The following is a 21,984-nucleotide window of genomic DNA, read 5'->3' as shown; positions in this document are numbered from 1 at the left end:
GACTTTCTATGATCACTGAAGGTGAAAGGCCTGGCAGGCATGGGGACGGAAGTTCAAAAAAAGAGCGTCAGAAATTGTATATAGGTATAGGTAGGTAGACCTATGAGTCTGAGTTGAGAAACTTCGATAGCGCGATGTAGGATTAGGTTGGGGTTTCTATATTTGCTCACTTCAAACTTCGATAGCGCGATGTACAAGTAGGTGATCTAGATGGCGCTAAGAGTCGCTACATAACTTGCGGATCGTGCAAAGGACTTATAAGTCTACCGAGCCTAGTTTAGACTAGAGAATCACACAATCTTCAAGAGCGTTGCCAGAGGCTGCAACCAAACCAGTCCTAAGTCTTTGACTTGATTTGCTTGATCGATCATTCCTGTAAGTCGAAACCAAAACGAAATATCTACAATTCATACTTTTCTCATTTTTCATATTAATTTGATTGTGAACAGCTCTAAATTATCATGCCAACGTCTGTTATGAAATGGTGCGGGAACAATGCAAAATTAAAATGTCCAGGGATCACTTTCCACTAGTAAGCAGTCGTAAAATTAGATTTATATATTCAAAAATGTTCAAATACATTATTATTTGGAGATGGTCAGTATTATGCAAAATCAAGTCTGTGGTCTATGGCTCACATAATGTAAATGACAGTTTCCTCATCCCTCTTCATACTTTCTTCTTTCCTGTATCGCCCAAACAATAGGTACAGTCTTTATTTTTCTGGCAGCTACACTCAAATAAACCACCATTATTGAAAGTTTTTCGTTGATTTTTGCTATAATTTTTTTTCATGATTTTTAGTGTGAATAATATAGGATACAATAGTTCATGTCAACTGCTCATCACCTTTTACAAAAGATTGCTTTTTCCGATGCAGAGACGTTCATTATTGAAGAGTCCTGGTGCTTCACCACCCGTTCCATTTCACCATATGCATTACGAGGAGCATAAATTTCTTAGCAACTGTGTTAAAATAAATAAAATTAATCCCATGAAATACTTGTTATTGAGTAGTACCTAACTCCGATGGTCAACTGTGGTCTTCACTTGTCTTTATCATTAGTTCTACTTCACCAAATGATGATGTTCAAGAGCAAATGCACGAGTTAGTACTAAGTAAATATATCTAAAATACCATAGGGTAGAGTTCCCTCGATTTCCTTAGGATCCAATCATCCAATCCTGATTTCGTGCCTATGGGAACTAATTGGAGTATTCTTATACAAACGATTTTTTTTTTCAAATCGATTCATAAGTAAATGACTGAGTTTTGAGGTAACAATCTAAAAAATACAACCGAATAGATAACCTCCTATTCCTTTAAATCGCTTAAAAAAACAAGCTGTCATTTCCAATATATGATACGTCACTGAAACGTTAGATGTAAGAAGTGATCCGTTTGAACGTCAGGTTGCACAAATTGCCGCCCCCGTGGTCATTGCCAAAAAATGTTTATTGACGGTTATTAGAGTGAAGCTTACCAGGAAAGGACGGCTTTATTTAAAGAGGTTTATCAAAAGACTCCTACAACATAACCAGTGTTCACCATTTATATGCTGGTCAAAAAATCGACAGGTCTTTGATTCACTCAACCTCGCTGTATATAAAATTTCACTAAATTGGAATATCTACTTCCGGATATAGGTACCTATCTAAAATGGTTATTCCAATTTCGTTAAGTTTTATATACACGATTGAACTTTATACAACACAAAGCAATATTTAATACAAGGTGGAGTCACAGTCCTGTCGAAATGTATGTCTTTGTTGCACATCTTAAAAAAAGAACTTTGTTAGCACATAGACGTGTGCCTTTTCTATGATACTCTCGTTACTCACACTTTCAAGTATAATAATTGAATCGTGTGAAAAGGCAGTATTAAATAGTAATTTGAATTCTTAGTCAATATTACTTTTAAACTTTATTCATAATGTTCTGTAAATAATGAAAATAATTAAATAAAAGACATTATTTTAAATTCAAAACAAGTTTTATTCATAGCACTGAATATCAACTGTTATGATAAATATCTACATAATATATCTACATTATTATATACACTATCACCATAATTGTGTGTCTTGTTAGTCATACCCATAGTATGAAGCATCTCTTAGGACCCGGGTCATATCTTCAGAGTTTCTCCTTATGCGCCTGCCGATGGGCTCTAAATCAGCGTAGCATTTTGGGAAGACCTTCTCGATTATATCTACAGCTTCAGCCTTCCCGATCTGTCTGACTGCTAGTACAGAGTACAAGGCTTTGGTTTTCACGCAATCCTGAAAAAGAACTTGAATAAATAACTCACTCAGCATTGCCAGTTGTCCCAACTTTGGCGGGACAGGTCGATTTTTAAATCAAAATAAAAAAGGACAGGCTCAGTTCCGCTTTTCGGGGATCGATCAAACAATTATTGTCAAAGTAACTTATTTTTATTAAAATGCATTTGCTATAACTATTTTTGTTATCTATTGTCATGTAAACAATTTAAAACTCAATAAAAAGACAAGTAATTAAAAAGTACCGATTATATACGTTTTGTTACTATGTCCCGCTTTCAACGAAAGAATCCCGCTTTTTTTCGCTCAAAAACTTTCAATAAAAAGTCTGGCAACACTCACTCGGTTTATTGCGGTTTAATAAATAATGAAAGTTGATTGATGGTGAAATAAAACCATTGACTTAGAAAAAAAACATTCAAACTTGTTGTGAAAAACATATAAATGAAACAGCTGAATCTATTAGGATAGAACATGGTTGAGAATCTCTGATGTACCATCAGCCAAATATGTGGTCTACCACCCGAAAGTTGATAATCGTTTCATGGCTTTCATGCCATAATACAATAATGCCAATAGACATGTCTGTCAACTTGAAAGTTTGACTTTAGCAACATTCATTTAATAGGAACTATGGTTTAAATGTCAATCCAATTTATAGATAGGGTAAACAAAGACTCCATTAACCCGAACACCTAGAACCTTATTGCAAAGTAATTAATCTGTTCAGCAAATCTATTAATTTATTAATTGAATAGATCAAAGTATTTTATTTTATTTTATTATTTACAATACTTGATTTAATTCCAAAGACTGTTTATTCAATTATAAAAGCAGTAACTATTTTTTAATTTTAAGGTAAATAAATAATAATCGCTTATTCAATCGAGTACTAATCGTTTTTTTTAAAGTCACATTTTCCAGCATCTCTACGCTAGTCTATGGTACTACAGATTATACACGAGTTTTATTCAAGAAATAAAGTTTTGACAAAGATTTTTCAAATGAAAATTAAATATTGAAATCAAGTGAATTTTGGTGAAAAAAAGTGATTAGACGTCTAGTTAAAAGACACGAATTATAGATTTTCGAGAATAGAGAATAGGAGTTGACAAATTTCGATATCTTGGATGCACCATAACCGACACTAACACCAGAGAGGAGGAGATATACATTATCCGCATTCAAAACACCCTGAGGTGCAGTGCAGCCCTCCACAAGGTGTTGGTGTCCAGGCTTCTCAGCAGGAATACAAAGTTAAGGATCTATAAAACTGTCGTAAGACCTGTCCTTATGTAAGGCTGTGAGACCTGGACACTAACACAAAAAGAGGAATATCAACTCCTTGTAGCGGAAACGAAGGTCTTGCGTAAGATCCTGGGACCTGTCAAGAGAGACGACGGCACGTGGAGGATCCGTGAAAACAGAGAGATCCAGGAGCTGGTGGCTGAACCCAAAATTATCGGCGTAACAAAATCACACAAACTTCGCTGGTTCGGTCACCTACTATGAATGGGAGAGGATCGGGCTGCCAAAAGAGCGTACGTGGGACGACCGGCTGGTCGCCCTCGCCGCCCGGTTGGGCGACCCAGGTACCGCTGGGAGGACAGTGTCCAGGCGGATCTGCGACGTCTCCAAGTCGACGACTGGCAAGAGGCTGCGCACGATCGGTACAGATGGCATGCTTTCGTTTCGGAGGCCAAGACCCTCTTTGGGTCCCTGAGCCAAATTAGTTAGTTAGAGAATAGGAGTGGAACAATAGTCGTCTACTTCACCTACATACTATGAGCACAGTATAACAAGTTTCCGTAATCCGACGGAGACGTCTAGACAGAGCAATCGTGCGGGGCGTGAGGGGTGAGACGCGGGTGAGGGGAGCCCCAGCTGCATACTTCGCCGAGTTCGCCGTTCTTAGTAGCTTGGGACAAGTCTTCTAGGGCTATCGCGTTTTTTTAACATTTAAATTTATAATAAAATTGATTATGGTGCATACGACATGTACTGTGAGTGCGTGCAAATCTTCATCTCACATACAATGTGTGGCCCAGAACCGGGGATAATATTAAAAACAGAGGCTCTATAGATCACTGGTAATTGGATCATCATGGTCCCACTTATCTAAAATCAAAACTTAACTTTTGTTTTTTTTTTCTGACAAACAATCGTAAATTCAATGTACGCCATCCTAGAACCCAACTGACGTCGCCTGTCACGCTACAAATATCACATTTTGGTTTACATTGCTTCTTCAAATAAACTTTAAAAAGTGTAATAAAAATTAAAAAACGAATTATTTTTTAAAGTTGCTGAAGTAATGTTGTTGAGTTTGATGAGTACGATCTACGTTTTAATTATTTGCCCCTGTTATAGGCCACACACGGTAGGTATATAAGGAACTAATATTTCATCTATTTATATATATTTTTTATATATATAATAATTTTTTTCAGTATTCTGAAATTATGCCAAATGCGTCTATAATTATTACAAAAAAATACAGAACGGGAACCATGTTCACGGCGAGCTTGCGGAGATCCGCGTCGGCGGTGGCCTCCTGGTAAGGCCTTGCGCCTGAACATGGCCGTGAAAATTCAATAACAGAAGTTTTAAGTACAATAAAAAAAAAGTTCAGTTTTTTTAAATAATAGATCGAACCGCCAAATGTTTTTTTTTATTGTTTTTTTTCCGGACCATGGATCATGGATTAAAAAGTTTTCTAGCCAAAAAATAACCAAAGGGAAGTGAGTGAAGCGACGAAAAGTTGAAACTTTGACGTGTTTTTTTTTATATAAAATATGAGTTTGTGGTGAAATGACAAAACACGCCTCCATTCTTTTTTTATATTCTCCAACATATACCGAAACCAGTAATTAATTATCAATTTTCTTGAACAAATCTCTCAACAGAAATTAGAAGGTTTGGTCAATTTTCAGTATTGAAGGACATTTTCTCCAAACAGGTTGAGTTTGGGCAGCCAAAATAAAAATACGTGTCCGTTATTTTAGACTACTCTATATCATATATCAAAATAAATCAAATCGGAGTCGGACAGTTGGGTACCCTTCCTTGTTAGTTACGTTGTTTTATAACAGAGTTCCGTTGCCTACCTTCCGGCTTCAGCATCAGATCAGTTCGAAAGAATCATTAACTTAAAGTTTCTTAGTCGCTTATCTAGGTTAAGTAATCATGATCGTTTATAGACGCGCGAACATTACTTAGCATTGAGGAGTTCCATTGGCCATCTACGGTCTTCTTCATCAGGTCCAGTTTACCAAGTGATACTTTGAATGTAAAGGCTTGTCTTAGTGCTAAAAATGCCAAAATCGCCATAGGTGTGCCTATAAATTTTGAGGTTTGCCTTCGATTTCCGTAAGATCCCATCATCAGGTCTTGACTTGGTGACAATGGGACCACCTCAGAAGAGTACTCTTTCGAATAAAGAAAGAATTTTGAAAATCGGTCCACAATTGACTAAGTAATCGGTGACCATACATAAAAAAAAAATACAAACATTGGAACATAGAACCTCCTCCTTTTTTGAAGTCGGTTAAAAATTAATGCAGGTGCCTAACCTGGTGAGCTTTTTTGATCTTCGACCAGGAAGCGTCGCCCTGGGACCAGGCGCTGGTGAATGAGCAATGGGTGAGGTTAGCTGCTCGGATCTCGGAGCATGCTAGGTGTTCCATGTTCTTAAAGTCCAACTCGTTGCGGCAGTAGTCAAACATGTGGATCATTTCGTGCACGAGGACTCCCTGCACCATGCCTTTCCGTGTGCTCACATTCTGGCACACAACAATCTAGAGACAAGAAATTATGAAAATATTATTTAATGTGACCGCAAATTTAGTTGTTATAGTATATTCAGACATGCTGATATTCTGGTATTGTACCTAGTTTTTTACAATGGTGTTACCATAAAATACAACAACAGAGAGTTTGTAGCTTTTGAATAAAAACCTGGAAATGAAAAAAAATTTTTTGTTTGTTTTAATTAAATGTTGGAAATCAGATTTCATCCACTTATCATAATCAGATTGTCTTGAATTTTTGTATACATATTACTTATCATCACCATACCCGGAACTTTCGGGGCACGGATGATTGACATTAGCCAAAGAGTAGGTATCGAGTTAATAAAAAATCAAAAAACCCGACTGCCTTAAAAATACTAAAATGAAGAAAACTAGTCTAGTGGGCTAGAACTTTATTAAGAAGCTAACATAAAGTCAACACAATCGGGACCCAATAGGTAAGAATTTTTGAGCGCCACGGTTTAAATGGGTCCCGACTATTGAACTTTAAGTTAGCTACTTAACAAAGTTCTAGCCCACTAGACTTTTTTCTTCTTTTCAGTATTTTTAAGGCAGTGGGTTTTTTGATTCTTTAAATTTATTGTTTTATTTCACACATTTTTGCGAAAATGGTATATTTTAACGGTTATAACCCATATATCTTTAGAATGGGCTAATTATTAGCTTTCATTTGATACCCACTTGATAGGTTTGAATAAAAATCATTTTTTGAAAACTTACAATCTGGCGCCAAAAATCCGCCATTTTGATTTTTTTAAGAATTAAATGTATTTACCCATTGTCACTCGCGTCATTAAGACGAAACCAATGACGTATCATTTATCAAAATCGGTTAAGCCTTTGAGTAGTTACGAGATGACATAGGAATAGACATACATACATACATACCTACATACGCGTCAAACACATAACCCTCCTTCGCAGTCGGGTAAAAAATAGAGTGCACTCTAGCTGGTTTCTACCTAATGAATAAGTAATCAATTAGAAAAAAACAACGGATAAATATAATTATATCGATATAGATACATACTTAAATAAACACCCAAGACCCGAGAACAAACATTCGTATTTTTCATACAAATATCTGCCCCGACACGGGAATCGAACCTGGGACCTCAAGCTTCGTAGTCAGGTTCTCTAACCACTAGGCCATCTGGTCGTCGAATATAATATTTATTTTATTCTGTTTTTAATATTCGTTTTTATAGCGGCCACAGAAATACATCATCTGTGATAATTTCAACTGTCTAACTATTAGTACAAGCTTTGCTTAGTTTGGGACTAGGTCAATTGGTGTCAAAGTGTCCCATAATATTTATTATTTATTATTATTATTACAATTCTCGTGACAGACAGACTGACCGACGGACAGTGGAGTCTTAGTAATAAGGTCCCGTTTTTACCCTTTGGGTACGGAACCCTAAAAAGTTGAATAACCTGTCAAAATAGAACGAATTGTAGTGTAGTGCTTGTTCTTTTTGCCGGAACACAAAATACAAATTGATTTAAATTGCCGAATTCTGTTTACCAGTTAGGTGGAATCATTAATAAAATTAGGAGTTGTAATTAACGCAGCTTCTTTAAAACGTAATTTTTGCCTTCAAATTTATTTATTTGTCTTCTGAATTAATAAATCAGCGACTAATTTTAAGCGTCTAATAAATAGGTAGGTTATACGGCGTCGTGAACGTACAACGGCGCGGTGGCCGTCGCGGCACGGTGCCGCGCCGTGCACGTTATACGGCGTCGTAGACGTAAAACGACGCGGCGCACGTCGCGGTACGGTGCCGCGTCGTGGAGATATACGGCGTCGTGACGTGAACGTAAAACGGCGCGGCGCGGAGGAACGGAGTGGAGGCAACGGAGCGGAGCGGAACATGGGGCGGAACGGAGGTAACAACGGAGCGGAGGCAGCGGAGCGGAGGTAACGGAGCGGAGGCAGAGAAGTAAAGCGGAGGCAGTGCCGCTGCCTCTGCTCCGTGGTACTCCACTCCAATCCACTATCTCTGCTTTACTCTGCTGCCTCCGCTCCATTCCACTACCTCCGCGCCGCTCTACTGCCTCTGCTCCGCTGCCTCCACTCCAATGCCTCTGCTCCGTGGTACTCCGCTCCGCTCCGCTGTCTCCGCTTTACTCCGCTGCCTCCACTGCGCTGCCTCCGCTCCGCTGCCTCCGCTCCGCCCCGCTACGGCGGGGTTTCTATTTTCTGCTTTGAGGTACAAAAGGCAACGACCGAACCTATCATTTCTTCAGTGTTGTGTTGTGTATCAAGGCAAAAGCGGCCCGCCAGAAAGTTGACGAAGCCCCGCTATGGCGGGGCTTCTATTTTCTACTCTGAGGTTCAAAAGGTAACGAACGAACCTATTATGCAATGAGTGTATTTTTGTCAAAGAATACGAGCACTTGTAAATCTTGTCTATTTGTGAACAAATACATGCGACTCGTTGCGGTATTGTGAATGCAGCACGCTCATTGGCGGGCCGGCCGGTTACGGCGCGTGCGCGCTCTCATTCCCGCGCAGCGTGTTGCTAATTTTCATTAAAAAAGAAGACGATTTATTTGCTAAGTGATTTATTTACGATGCTCTTTATTGGGGGTTGATTTTGATTAAATTAGTAGACAAATATTGAAGCTCAAAAATAAATAAAGTAGCTGACTTACAATATTAGTCGCCAAATCATCAATTTTGAAGATAATATATTTATCGGTAGCCAAGTTATATTATTTGTTGTTTGTAAATTGCCGATAGATTTGCATAATTTGCTGGTATTGTAAAGATGGCATATTAGTTTAATAGAAGCTGTTCTAATAACCCGTTGCTTACATACAAAAACAGATGTTCCGTTGCGGATGCTAAATAGAACTTTAATGTTTTAATGTTACTATTATAGTGATGAAAGGCTTGTTAAATGGTTTTTTTATGCACACAAATAAAAAAATATATTATTTGGATATATATCAGATATATATCGATAAATATAAAAAAAACCGATTTTTGTTTTTTATTATAAAAATCGGATTTTTTCGCACCCTGATTACAACTGCCGACGTAGAAAAAACATTCAGTAGGTTAAAATAGATATTTACAGCTAGACACCGCTGCTTAACTGTTCCAAATTTAGAAAAGATATTAAGTAATAATTTATTTCGAAAATCACAACTAAATCAACTACTAAATTTATTGCAGGTAATTAATTAACGTTTTTTATTATTATCTCATAACATAAGCCTTGGTACTAAACCTAAAATACTAGTATAGTTTACAATTTGCAGTGAGGTAATTATTCATTAGGCATAATATGATATTTTGTCACAATAACCTATCTATTAATGTCTACTCTTTAGCAAATCATTCGTGCCCCAAAAGTCCTGGGGTATAATCACAAAATAAACAAAAATAAACAAAATTACCACTTCCTTTGATTATCAATAAGGTTTATGCTTAATTTTTGCCTTAAAAGGAATAAATAGTTGCGCAATAATTCCAATTTGATCAATACCTGATTGAGTTCTGGGTCATAGCCCCCACTGACAGAGTAATCACAGACTTCACATGAAAAATGTCGTCGAATATCAATGGTGCTGAAAAAAAAGACAACCATCTTTATCTGTGTAACCAAGTACTCTAACCCTCGAACAACTGCTGTATAGGGCTCTGTTTGGACTCTTCCGGTTTGGAACTCTAAAAAGGAGAAGACGCGCTTCTTCTCTTATAAGCTATCTTATAACCCAAATCAAACTTAGTCAAATGTAAGTCATTCGACTGGATGACAAAATTATTAAAAAGAAATAAACTTGATATGAAAGTATATCGATTTTAAAATCAAATGTATAGACTGGATTGAGTAATCCACATTATCCCTTGTTAGCCAGACAACATATTGAATTACTATTATTAACTATATACCTAATTTTACTTCTTCCATCCACCTTCCATAGGTTAGGTACATACAGTAAATAACAAGAAGCTTAATTAAACAATAAGATTTTATAGTAATAAAAATAAACAAACCATCCCGAACTCTTTAGCGCTTTCATCATAAGCTTAACAATAGGACCTGAAATCAAATTTGAAACGTATTAAGTATATTAAGTACATGAGTATCTCCAATCTACAAAGTTAAATGGAATAACTTAAAATTGACACTTGTTGAGACTTACTCGTTTTAACACATTCGACAACATTCTGTTCGCATTTTAATTTCTCAACATTTTCTTTGCCTTCTTTACCAATAAGAATATTGCCGATTTTAGGTGAAAAAGTCCCGCGCCTTTCGGGATACAAATCATAACCCCATGCTTCTTCTTTTTTCGGCCCAGTCGAAGTTGGATTCGCGCTAGATTCCGTGTTAGTTTTATTTTCCGTCATTTTTGTTTTATGATGTAAATTCAAGAAGTTTTCGTCATTGATATTTTATTTCAGCACTACAGCTTCTTTCATTCAATGATTTTGATTTCACACATTCAAATTCATATGATTTTGACAGATCCTAAGACCCTGAGGAGTGAAGTAACAGAGTGACAAGCAGAAAACGTCAAATCAATGTTTTTTTATTGTTAATCGCTTTTAGGACAGACAAAAGCCCCTAAGTCAATGCCATCTTGTCGTCGTGTATAAATTCTAGATAAATACTCAAAGTTAGTGGGGCTATATTTTATTTTCTGTCATTTAGATTTGTCAGTAAACTGCGATACTTACCCTAATTATTATATCTATATCTATCCATCTATCCCTAAGAAATTTTAATAAGTATGTTGGTCATCAAATTAATCAAATCTGTCTCTAAGGACGTCTTGTAGGCTTTTTTAAATCTCGATTTAAGGCTTAAATTGACAGTTCTTGTATGGATCTGACAGAACTTAAGACCACTTAAACCTAGATTAAAAAGCCTGCAAGTAGACGTAAGTATGAGTCATCAGACTAATTCCTATACATTACAATACTCTTTGGACTAATTTAAACCTGTATCCTAAATTATAGTTTGATCGGGTGACACTTTTTCCCGGCCCGGACAACACCGACATGGAAATACCGGTCCTGTTTTTTGTGTAGACGCCCATAGCAACTGACAGGAGCTTCTATTTGCATTAACACGAAAAACAGGGTCGGTATTTCCATCCCGGTATTATCCGGGCCGGGAAAGAGTGTCACCCGTGTGATCATCAAAATTCGATCACCAAAATAATAGACCTGTGATCAGTTCCATAATTCGATGCTTCTACCTATTCCACCTAGCACAGAGTACTTTTATTATAATAGCCATCTAGGCAGGTTAAGTACCTACGACGACGAGCGAAGCGAGTGTTAGGTAGAACTGCGACCCTTAGTGAGCGAGCCGAGCGATCGAAGCGAGCGTGCCGCGGCAGCGGTCGACGAAGTGCAGAACCGAACATTTTTTGCTTATACTTGTTTGATGAATATAAATGTTTGTACTTAGTAGGTACTTGAGTCTCGGATGTTTGTAATAGTACATTGTGTCTTAAGGGCGGTAAATAAGGAATTACGAACGAGAGTCTATTAGAAGCCCGAAGTCGAAGACTGAGGGCTTTAAAGAGTCGATGTTCGTAATTCTAGTACCGCCCGTGCGACATACAATGTTTTATCACATTTGCGAGTAAATTTTTATATTTCTAAAAGAAAAAATACATAATTGTTCCAAATATTGGCGATACCTTAGGCTGCGCTCTTGGTAGCGCCGCCCTCCCCCTCTCCCCCTCCCGCAGCATGCGCCGCAACGTGCGTGTGCATGTGGTCCTGCAGCAGGAGCGCGCAGCAACATCAGTACGGGCACTGATTCATTTACCGACCTTGGGATTCACGACAAGAAAATTTGTACGCGCAATGACTCATTTACCAACCACGGGTTTCATGAAAAGCACATTACGATCGAGGGTTTTATTTGGGGGGGTTGCAACCAAGGTAGCCTACATGTTTCGACACTGTTTACGAGCAAGTGTGATGAAAAGTATATATGTATGTATGTTTACCCGTTGTTTAGCACACATAGAACAAACTTTGCTTAGTTTGGGGCTGGGTCAATTGGTATCATTTGTCAGAAGATATTATTATTTAATTATTTTTAGGAAGCCATTTCTACATTGTTTGGTGATTCAGTTTTAGTGACACATCTTTTATTTTGGAACCCCATATAATTATTTGATGATCAATATTATTTCAGAGTAATTTTTTAATACTATTTAGGTACTTAACCATTTGAATATTATTTGGCGAGTCAAATTAAGGTGACAGATCTACTATTTTTGGAACAATAGTACATTACTGCAGAGGCCATGAAGTAAGGGATTGATGGACGAGTTCGGGGTAGACGGCCGAGTCGTAGACGAGGCCGGATAAAACGAGTCCAGCAATCCCTGTTCTGGCCGAGGCTTGTATAGTACTTTTCTCAAACAATGTGAGGAAATACTTCATCCATCCATCCATCCATCCGTCCATGCATCCATCCGTCCGTCCGTCCATCCGTCCATCCGCCCGTCCGTCCGTCCGTCCATCCATCCGTCCGTCAATCCGTCCTTCCATCCATCCATCCATCCATCGTCGCGGCGCGTCGCATCGCATTGCGTCGCGTCGCATCGCATCGCAGTATCGCAAATGCTTACATAGTGGTGGTTGGCTGTTTGTAATTTCTCCTTTGTCAGTTTAATGTTAGTACGCAAATTTAAAAAGTTAGAGCAGCGGACAATAATGGATTTTCATACATACTTCATGGCCTAGGCCAAGAAGTTATGTAGGGAGGTGGTAGGGAGCCATAAATGAGAAACTTCATGTCTTCATTTCGTGACATTAACGCATACATCACAGAGTACTTTATTACATTTCCGAGCATGTTTGAGAAAAAGTTATTTATTAGGTCACCGAAAACGCATTTATTAGGTGATCAATAAAATCATAACCGTATATTTTGCCTCATAGAAAATAGTCGCGTAGCGGTGCATACCTACTTAGATTTTTTCATCACACTTGCTCGTAAACAGTATCATAACATGCAGGCTACCTTGGTTGTAACCCTCCAAATAAAATCCTCGACCTTAATGTGCTTGTCATGAAACCCGTGGTCGGTAAATGAGTCATTGCGCGTAAACATTTTCTTGTCATGAAGCCCAAGGTCGGTAAATGAGACAATGCCCGTACTGATGGCGCTGCGCCGTGAGCGCGCTCCTGCTGCAGGACTACATGGACCACATGCACACGCACGTTGCGGCGCATGCTGAGGGAGGGGGAGGGGAGGGCGGCGCTGCCAAGAACACAGCCTAAGGTATCGCCAATATTTGGAACAATTATGTATTTTGTCTTTTAGAAATATAAAAATTTACTCGCAAATGTGATGAAAAACATTGTATGTCGCACGGGCGGTACTAGAATTACGAACATCGACTCATTAAAGCCCTCAGTTAGAAGACTTAGGGCTTCTAATAGACTCTCGTTCGTAATTCCTTATTTACCGCCCTTAAGACATAATGTACTATTGTTTCGTTTTTCTGTGACAAGTTTTAACGGACAACCAAATAAACGTTTTAATAGCGTTTAATAACATTTATAATAAATAAACATAAAAAAGGTATATTAGGTAGGTACAACAAAATTAAAGAAGCTAAAACTATAATAGATGCGTTGAGCGAGGAAACTGCCAGCTCTTCGGTCTCCTGTGGTATCTCTTGAGTCTCTTTGATAGATCTTTGAAGAGACTCAAAGCGCCAGGGCCCCACGGACCAAGGGTCTCGACGCCGAAAGGTACAAAATCATATTCGGCACCGAGACCACTGTATTTTCCTGCTTTGGCAGTTTCTGCCATTTCTGCTGCTGCTGCTGCCCTTATTGATGTTCGGTGGAGATGAGACGGGGCCAGTGTGTAAAAAATAATAAAAAAATCAAATAAACAAAATACTTATATTGTTATGGAAAATCTTATTTATTTTTTATTATTTTTAATGTACATCTTTGTTTGTTATTATGATCCCATTCAATAAACACACAGTTTTCTTGTGCAAGCTTGAAATATTTGAATTCATTATATTCTGAAAAAAAAAAAATAAGTTAGATAACAAACAATATGTCATCAGTAAGTAATATTTGTCATCGCACTTGCTCGTAAACAGTTGTAACATGCAGTTTACCTTGGTTGCAACCCCCCGAATAAAACCCTCGACCTTTAGTTCTTGTCATGAAACCCAAGGTTGGTTAAATGAGTCATTGCCCATACGCACATGCTGTGGAGGGGGACGGCAGCGAGATGCTGGCGCTATGCCTGCGAGTGCAGCCAGGGCGGTATCGGCATTTTTTGTATAAATATTAGTTTTTCTTTTACAAATATACAATTTTACTCACAAATGTGATGAAAAACATTGTATGTCGCACGGGCGGTACTAGAATTACGAACATCGACTCATTAAAACCCTCTTCAACTTCGAGCTTCTAATAATCTCTTTCGTATTACAATATTTGCCGCCCTTAGGATACAATGTACTATTACATCTTTAGTGAAATTTTACATAATTGGTATTAGTAATCCGGCTCATTTTAATTATAATGATTATAATACTTACCTAATGCTTCTAGAAAACTATTAAAAGTATCCACATTGCGTATCATACTAGCAATATATACTTCAAGCAAATCATTTTTATCAAAAAAACTTTTTATAACATTACATAGGGGTTGTAAAATCGAAGGATCATATACTATGTCAGCACCAATAAGAATATCAGGCACTAAATTATTTTTAAGGTCTTCTGCATCATTCCAATCTAACATCATAACATCTGTAAATAAACAAGACAGCAATTTATTCAATTATTTGATACTTGCTGCATAGAGAAAAGCGTTACAGAAAGAGACTGATATAAAGATATTTCAAAAAACCAATTTTCAACCAAATTCATTTTTTTCTTCGCTAAACATTGTCTTTGTATCTATATTTTTATAATAATATACAGGATATGGCAAATTCAACAGTTGTCAAATACCATATTGATGGAGGTGTCTTATCGGTTAATTAAGTCCTTTTTGTTAAATCATCAGAAATAAAAAAGTTACCTATATTTGACACAGCATTTGGTTGAGCATCATCACTGTTATTTAATTTAGGTAAATTAATTTTAATGTTTCTCTTAATAGTTTTCAATACATCATTGTGACAGTCTGTTAACACAATTGATTCAAGGTTACATTCTTTAGCAATAGTGATGCCAGTGAATCCTACACCGGAACCAAGTTCAACCACTTTTTTATGAGCAAAGACATCTTTGTTACTAAGAGCCCAATCAGCTAACGTCAATGCGGCCTGAAAATTTAAAAAAAATACTGAAATAACTTAGAAATACTTTTGTCTCATCAAATAGGTATTCTGTTTCGAACTTCTTTCACTTGATAAATAAAATTGTAATAGACCTACTATTTATGTTACCTCCCAGGTTCGCATTCCAGTGGTCCCGTTGACAACCATATTATTTGTTTCCATAATTGTTATAATATTGCGAGTATCATTATTAAGAACGTAATGACGATGACAAAAAGTGTTTAAGCTTTTTTTGTTCATTAGAAAACACAGAAAAGTATAAAAATCATCATGAATTTCATGGTAAGATTCGATGCAATCAATTAGTTTCTTAAAGAAAAGTTTGGAAAACTCATTGTTAACAGGATAATTTTGTAATAATTGATTATGGATAGTTGCATTCACAAAAGCTTGTTGATTGTCCCAACACATTACTTTTGCTTCTTCAGGCTGGAATATAAAGAAAATCAATAAAGTAAATATTCATCAATTTCAATGATAACTATTAAAACTTTTACTTACTTCTAAATGAAAAGTTAAAGATCCTTTTAAATAGCATTTCACCAAATCAAAGACAACTTTATTTGTTTTATCTACCAAAGACATTTTAAGTACTACAAACAAAGACAAGCTCAACTACAATAATTTTAATTTATTCGCACTCGCAGACTTTGCATATGGTCTATTTCTATAACCTAGATATACTAGTACTAGTCGGGTGACACACTTTCCCGGCCCGGATAATACCTGGATTGAAATACCGACCCTGTTTTTCGTCTACACACCCATAGAAGCTCCTGTCAGTTTCTATGGGCGAGTATACTAAAAACAGAGCCGGTATTTCCATGTCGGTGTTATCCGAACCGGGAAAGAGTGTCACCCCTGTAGTCTTTGCTAGATAGTATCTAAAAACTATAAACTATAAAACTAACTAAAAAAAAGACAGTCTGACTGAAATGTCAAATATAAAAATAATGTGGCCAGCATAAAACGAACAGTGCTGCTCCATGATTTCGGTTTCCGATATAATTGTAAATAATCGGTAAAACCTATATTTTATTATAGCAAAAATAACATTAAAGCATTCAATATTCTACTTTCTATTTTGAAAATAAAAATGCACTTTTACGATAAAGTGATAAAATCTAAGCACAGGTAAGAATACAGTGTTCATCACTTAGTGCCAACGTAAAAAATCATAACACAGAGGGGCTATTACAAAACTTGGAAAAATAAGTGCGTGTCGCGCCGTCCCTTTTACTTGCGTATTCGTACTACGCGTAATGAGATAGGCGTCAGCGGAATGGCAACATACGAGGTTCGAGTTTTGCATTTCGCAGTACAGTAGGGCCCAGTAGGGCTACTGCGCGGTTTGAGAGTCGAGGTTCGTGTCGTGCCACTCGTGCCGTCCCGCTGACGCTAATATTATTTCATGCGAGAGTGGGAAGGACAATGCGATGCGATATTCGATTTGCGAATTTCGTAGTAGCCCTACAGATATCACACAATTTCAAAACGTCATCATGTTTTTCGTATTTGATAGACATTCGTCATTTTACTCGTATTATGATCGGATGTGCTCAGTGCGTTTTTTCGTGCTATGGTATGTGTGTTTTTATGGTAAGCATTGAGGGGGATCGTACTTAGAATGAAATTGAAACTTGAATAAGTATCAACATCTATAAAAAGTACAAATATCTCCAAAACAGTCTAATTTTTATTAGACCGATTTTACGTTTTCTAGAATGTCCTAAGTGACCTACATGTTAGTACGTCACAGATCCGTTCATATAACTTAGGTACCTACAAAATCTTTCGGTGATAACCGGTTGCGTCACATAACTATTTATGAAACGCAAAAAACAGGTAACACATGAATTATGGTCTGTCCCATAATTCGAGATACTAAAATGACGTTTCATGTGTTACCTGTTTTTTGCGTCTCATAAATAGTGATGTGCCGCAACCGGTTATCACCGAAAGATTTTGTAGGTACCTATGTATGTATGTCGTAAAATATTAAGATATGAACGGATCCGTGATGTACTAAAATGTAGGGTACTTAGGACATTCTAGAAAAGGTAAAATAGGTCTAATAAAAATGCGACCGTGTTCGAGATATTTCGCCTTGTTAGTATAGATGTTGATGTTTAAGTTTCAATTTCATTGTTTAGCCTCTGTGTATACATATTTGTATGTATTTACAACCATACACTTGTCGGCTTTGCTAAGAGGTTGACGTTTCCGTTTTTTCCGAGGCGAAAGAATTTTTTCTATGCGACGAAGTACTTGGCTACTCAGAGTCCATGTTTAATCAAACAAAAACACGACCAAACAAAATTAACAAATAAAAAGTCTATCTCAACAAATTTAACAAATAACGTCAACAGCAACAATAACACGAGAAAACGATGACAATACGAGTAAAGTACGAAAATCGGTTGAATACCACTTCAATACGAAAAACATGAACAATGACGTTGTGTGATATCTGAGGGCCTACTCCGGAATTCGAAAATCAAAGCTCGTACCGCAACGCCCCTCCCACCCCCGCACTAAATAGTAGTGTCAGGAGAACGGAACGACACGAACTTCGACTTTCGAATTTCGTAATAGCCCTGCTAGCTAGTTAGGGAACTACGAAATGCAAAACTCGAACCCCGTATGTTGCCGTCCCGCTGACGCTTATCTCATTTAACACGCGAGTGAAAGGGACGGTGCCATACGAACTTCGTTTTTCTAGTTTTTTAGTAGCCCCTCTGTATTATTTTTTACGTTGGCACTAAGTGATGAACACTTTATTTTTACCTGTGCTTAGATTTTATCACTTTATCGTAAAAGTGCATTTATATTTACAAAATGGAAAGTAGAATATTGTATGCTATAATGTTATTTTTGCTAATCGTAAAATATACATTTTATCGGTTATTTACGAAACCGAAATCATGGAGCAGCACTGTTCCTTTTATGCTGGCCACATTATTTTTACTTTTGACATTTCAGACTGTCATTTTAGTAGGGCTACTCCGAAGCTCGAAACTCGAAGTTCATGTCGTGCGGTCCCTCTCGCTCTCGTATTAAATAGTATAAGTGTCAGAGGGACCGCACGACACGAACTTCGAGTTTCGAGTTTCGGAGTAGCCCAGCTGGGATAGACCATAGTTAGACCACAGAATATATAATAGTACTATAGAGTAGAGATCTTGCACTTTGCAGGTAACACATGAAACGTCATTTCATTCATTTTAGTATCTCGGATTAAAAAACAGACCATACGTTACGATACGATGGGTGTAGTTATTGTACGACCTGGACAATGCTCGACCGATTTTGTACGACCTGATAATTCAATCACATGTCACTTGGAACACGGGTCGAGCTTTATCACCCCGTGCCAATTTTGTGCAACCTGCTATTGTACGACCTGATTTTGTACGACCTAATAATCGGAACTCACTTTTGACAGCCAGTAATCGATTCACATGATCGGTGGTCAAGAGTGAAAATCTAGGGATGGAGTGTGCTTAAAAATTACAGCTAACTGGTTGTCGATTTATCGATATTATCAACTGTCATAGATAAGTAAAGACGTACGATGAGATTAAGAAAGATTTGTTTTTTTCTAGATTGGAAAGGTGAAATCAGGTAAATATAAATTATTCATTTGTACTTAAGTAAATAAGATCATCTAAATCGATGAAGATAACTATAATATTATAGTTTCATTTAATTCAGGCAGGACTGGATCGTTAGGTGTGAGGTTATTTTATTTGTTTACACTGGTAGTGACTGTATGTCAAGTCAAATGGGCCAGAAAACTGGTACGATGTGGATCATGTGGATAGGTTAAAATACAGTGACAGGCCGGTTACCCATGTACCGGTTTTGGTTAACGCCGTTATGGTAATTCATGCTACTTATTTCCGTCAAAATGAGTACTGTGTCGATGCAGGTTTGATCAGAAAACAACCGCTAAACGCTAGTTTCTCTGTAAAAGTTCGCGTGGCGCTGCCACGAATACTCAGAATAAAATTTGAACTGATCGTTCATCCACCATTACCTCTCATATTTCGTTTTCTAGAATTTTTTTACCGTACAACGGCAAAAACTACTAGACACTGGCAAAATTGTCCTCTGATGGACAGCCATATTTTTTAAAGAAACAACAACAAATTTGAACTGTGTAAGTACTTATTACAAATTATTAATAATTGCCTCGTGAAAACCTCGTAAGTACCAAAAATTTGCATACATAGTGTTTTTCTTTTTAATGCGGTCGTGTATCACAAGATTTTCTCATGAATAGAATTATAAAACATTTTTGAAAAATTATGTTAGGTTAGGTACTTGCAAGGTTTTCACACGGCGGTGATGTGCTGTTATGTTATTAGTTCAAAACTCAACACAAGTATGTTTTGCTGGCTTATCCACCCCCTGAGTCAGAAGAAAAATAGGCAAATATTTATAAACTCCTTTTAAGTGCAAGTCTATGGGCGGTGGTGATCTCTTACCATCAGGAGACCCACTTGTTCATTTGACATCCAGTCTAATAAAAAAAAATCATGTATTAAAGCTATTTTGCCTATATACCTGCTAATTTTCAAGTCTAGTACAGGACAATAGGAAAAAAATACAATTATAGTTAACCTCTTTTTTTATGATTTTTGGACATTCACCAGGATTTAGATTTCTTTTCTTGTCTTGTTGTACAATCAACTATGAATCAATAGACTATCACCACCACCAAAACCAACCAGCCAGCTATCCACGAAAATATGCAGATTTTGAGTTACACAACAAATTAACATTTTTTTTGGGGATTGTTCCTGTGTGTCAGTGTTTCTGCATGTGTATCTATTTTATAACCAGTAAAACGGTTTTTTACTGGTTTTGGATGCCCTATCTTTTTTTGTCTTCAGTCTGTTGTAGTGCATACTTCCTGTGCCTTTCAGTTTTGTTGCCAATTGATTTGTGATTTGATAATCTGGCCTGATACAATTTGCTATATTTTACAATTTCCTGCTTAATTGTGCCCTATCTGACATGGATATTATATATATATATATATATAGACGACCAGAGGGCCTAGTGGTTAGAGAACCTGACTACGAAGCTTGAGGTCCCGGGTTCGATTCCCGTGTCGGGGCAGATATTTGTATGAAAAATACGAATGTTTGTTCTCGGGTCTTGGGTGTTTAATATGTATTTATGTATGTATCTTTCTATATAATTATATTTATCCGTTGCTTAGTACCCATAACACAAGCTTTGCTAAGCTTACTTTGGAACTAGGTCAATTGGTGTGAATTGTCCCTTGATATTTATATATATATAAATAATAGGAATGTATCTATTTGTTCCCTAATATATGATCCCTAACATAACATTACAATACAATAACTCTTTCTACCAATCAATGATCATTCTACCAAAAAAGTTATTTAAAGAATAACCAATGCTCACAGTATATATAAACATGACATGAGCATAATCCAGCCCTCTAGCTATGTGCTCAAAAGGAGTAGGTACCTACTGTAAATAATAGTTTCTGAATATTTACTGGACTACATAAAATTACTAGATGGTTTACATATTATAAAAAAACAACAATTTTTAAGTATGCAAATGCTTTTATAATTTAGATGAAAGAAAGCAAGGAAATAGTTTGTAAAAACATTAATTTCATATGAAATTGGGTTGATCAACTTTTTCTTGTCACTCGTTGCTATAGTTACAGTCTCCTGAGTCTCTTCAAACCATAAGTTTATAGGATTAATATTTGCCAAACATGCATTTTTGTGGTAGTTTTAAGCCCCTTCTATAATTGCTATTGGAAATGGAAAATTCATCATGGTCTTAGGAATATTGTGATAAAAAGTAGTGTATGTATTATTCCAGATGTCCTATCTACATGCCAAATTTAATCCAAATCCATCTAGCCATTTTAGTGTGAAAGGTAACAAACATACATACACACACGCACATACTCGCAAGCTTTCGCATTTCCTACTAATATTATGAATGCAAAAGTTTGTAAATCTGTTTCTTTGTTTGTTTGTTACTTCATCACGTCTAAACTGCTAAACCAATTTAGATGAAATTCGGGATACAGATAGTTTGCATCCCGGGGAAGGACATGGGATAGTTTTTATCCCGGAAAATGGCAAAGTTGTGAAAACTGAATTCTACATGGACGGAGTCGTGGGTAAAAGGCTACTTCAGTAATAAATAAAATACGAGAAATCAAGTGTAGATGGTTAATTGAGCGTATTGCCGATGATCCTACTAATATTGTAAATGCTGGCAATGTAGCAGCAACACACTTACTAACTGAGCCTTTAGCGCACGATACTGTCGCCGTCCACTTTCATATTGACAAAAATTAACTAAAATAATCATCTCATTTAAGCTATTAATCAACCGTTCTCTTCATGTAAATATAACAACCACAAATAAAATAAAAACCAATGTATGTGATTTCAGTTTCAAGATTGGTTTTTGAAATCTTTTTGTATTTTTTATATCAATTCCAAATTTTTGTTACTCATACAAGAAATACAAAAAGATTGTATATTATGTTGCATGTTTCAGAATGG

At 36.8% G+C, this 21,984-nt stretch overlaps 2 protein-coding genes across 5 annotated transcripts; both read right to left on the bottom strand.

Annotated features, from left to right (window-relative positions):
• Positions 1 to 434: 434 nt before the first annotated feature.
• Positions 435 to 10,629, bottom strand: LOC141428036 (mitochondrial inner membrane protease ATP23 homolog). The gene is made up of 5 exons (XM_074087726.1): positions 10,257 to 10,629; positions 10,108 to 10,153; positions 9,596 to 9,677; positions 5,856 to 6,080; positions 435 to 2,283 (listed from the first exon to the last, which is right to left on the bottom strand). Exons 1-5 carry the CDS (start codon positions 10,462 to 10,464, stop codon positions 2,089 to 2,091), a joined length of 756 nt encoding a protein of 251 aa, XP_073943827.1. The 5' UTR covers positions 10,465 to 10,629; the 3' UTR covers positions 435 to 2,088.
• A 2,993-nt stretch (positions 10,630 to 13,622) lies between these two features.
• Positions 13,623 to 16,353, bottom strand: LOC141428031 (protein-lysine N-methyltransferase EEF2KMT-like). 4 transcript variants are annotated; one of them, XM_074087716.1, is made up of 6 exons: positions 16,253 to 16,353; positions 15,911 to 16,135; positions 15,518 to 15,838; positions 15,148 to 15,394; positions 14,658 to 14,873; positions 13,623 to 14,129 (listed from the first exon to the last, which is right to left on the bottom strand). In XM_074087716.1, exons 2-6 carry the CDS (start codon positions 15,992 to 15,994, stop codon positions 14,020 to 14,022), a joined length of 978 nt encoding a protein of 325 aa, XP_073943817.1. In that variant the 5' UTR covers positions 15,995 to 16,135; positions 16,253 to 16,353; the 3' UTR covers positions 13,623 to 14,019. The 4 variants fall into 4 exon arrangements, with proteins under 4 accessions (XP_073943817.1, XP_073943819.1, XP_073943820.1 ...); XM_074087718.1 differs by having other exon boundaries at positions 15,911 to 16,092; positions 16,253 to 16,352; XM_074087719.1 differs by having other exon boundaries at positions 15,911 to 16,002; positions 16,253 to 16,345.
• Positions 16,354 to 21,984: the final 5,631 nt, after the last annotated feature.

The sequence above is a fragment of the Choristoneura fumiferana genome, chromosome 5 (genome assembly GCF_025370935.1).
Source record: "Choristoneura fumiferana chromosome 5, NRCan_CFum_1, whole genome shotgun sequence".
In the NCBI taxonomy this organism is placed as follows: domain Eukaryota; kingdom Metazoa; phylum Arthropoda; class Insecta; order Lepidoptera; family Tortricidae; genus Choristoneura; species Choristoneura fumiferana.
Note: the sequence above shows the minus strand (reverse complement) of the source record. Positions and strands in the feature narration are given on the sequence as shown.

Bases quoted from the DNA above. Each gene is read 5' to 3' on its own strand.
- LOC141428036 (XM_074087726.1), bottom strand. From the start codon at position 10,464: ATGACGGAAAATAAAACTAACACGGAATCTAGCGCGAATCCAACTTCG. The intron at 9,678-10,107 runs GTTTGTTTATTT...CTTTTTTTTCAG, and splicing joins GCGCTAAAGAGTTCGGGATG to CACCATTGATATTCGACGAC. The intron at 6,081-9,595 runs GTATTGATCAAA...TCTTGTCTCTAG, and splicing joins ATGACCCAGAACTCAATCAG to ATTGTTGTGTGCCAGAATGT.
- LOC141428031 (XM_074087716.1), bottom strand. From the start codon at position 15,994: ATGTCTTTGGTAGATAAAACAAATAAAGTTGTCTTTGATTTGGTGAAA. The intron at 15,839-15,910 runs GTAAGTAAAAGT...TTTATATTCCAG, and splicing joins CTTTAACTTTTCATTTAGAA to CCTGAAGAAGCAAAAGTAAT. The intron at 15,395-15,517 runs GTAACATAAATA...TTAAATTTTCAG, and splicing joins CTGGAATGCGAACCTGGGAG to GCCGCATTGACGTTAGCTGA.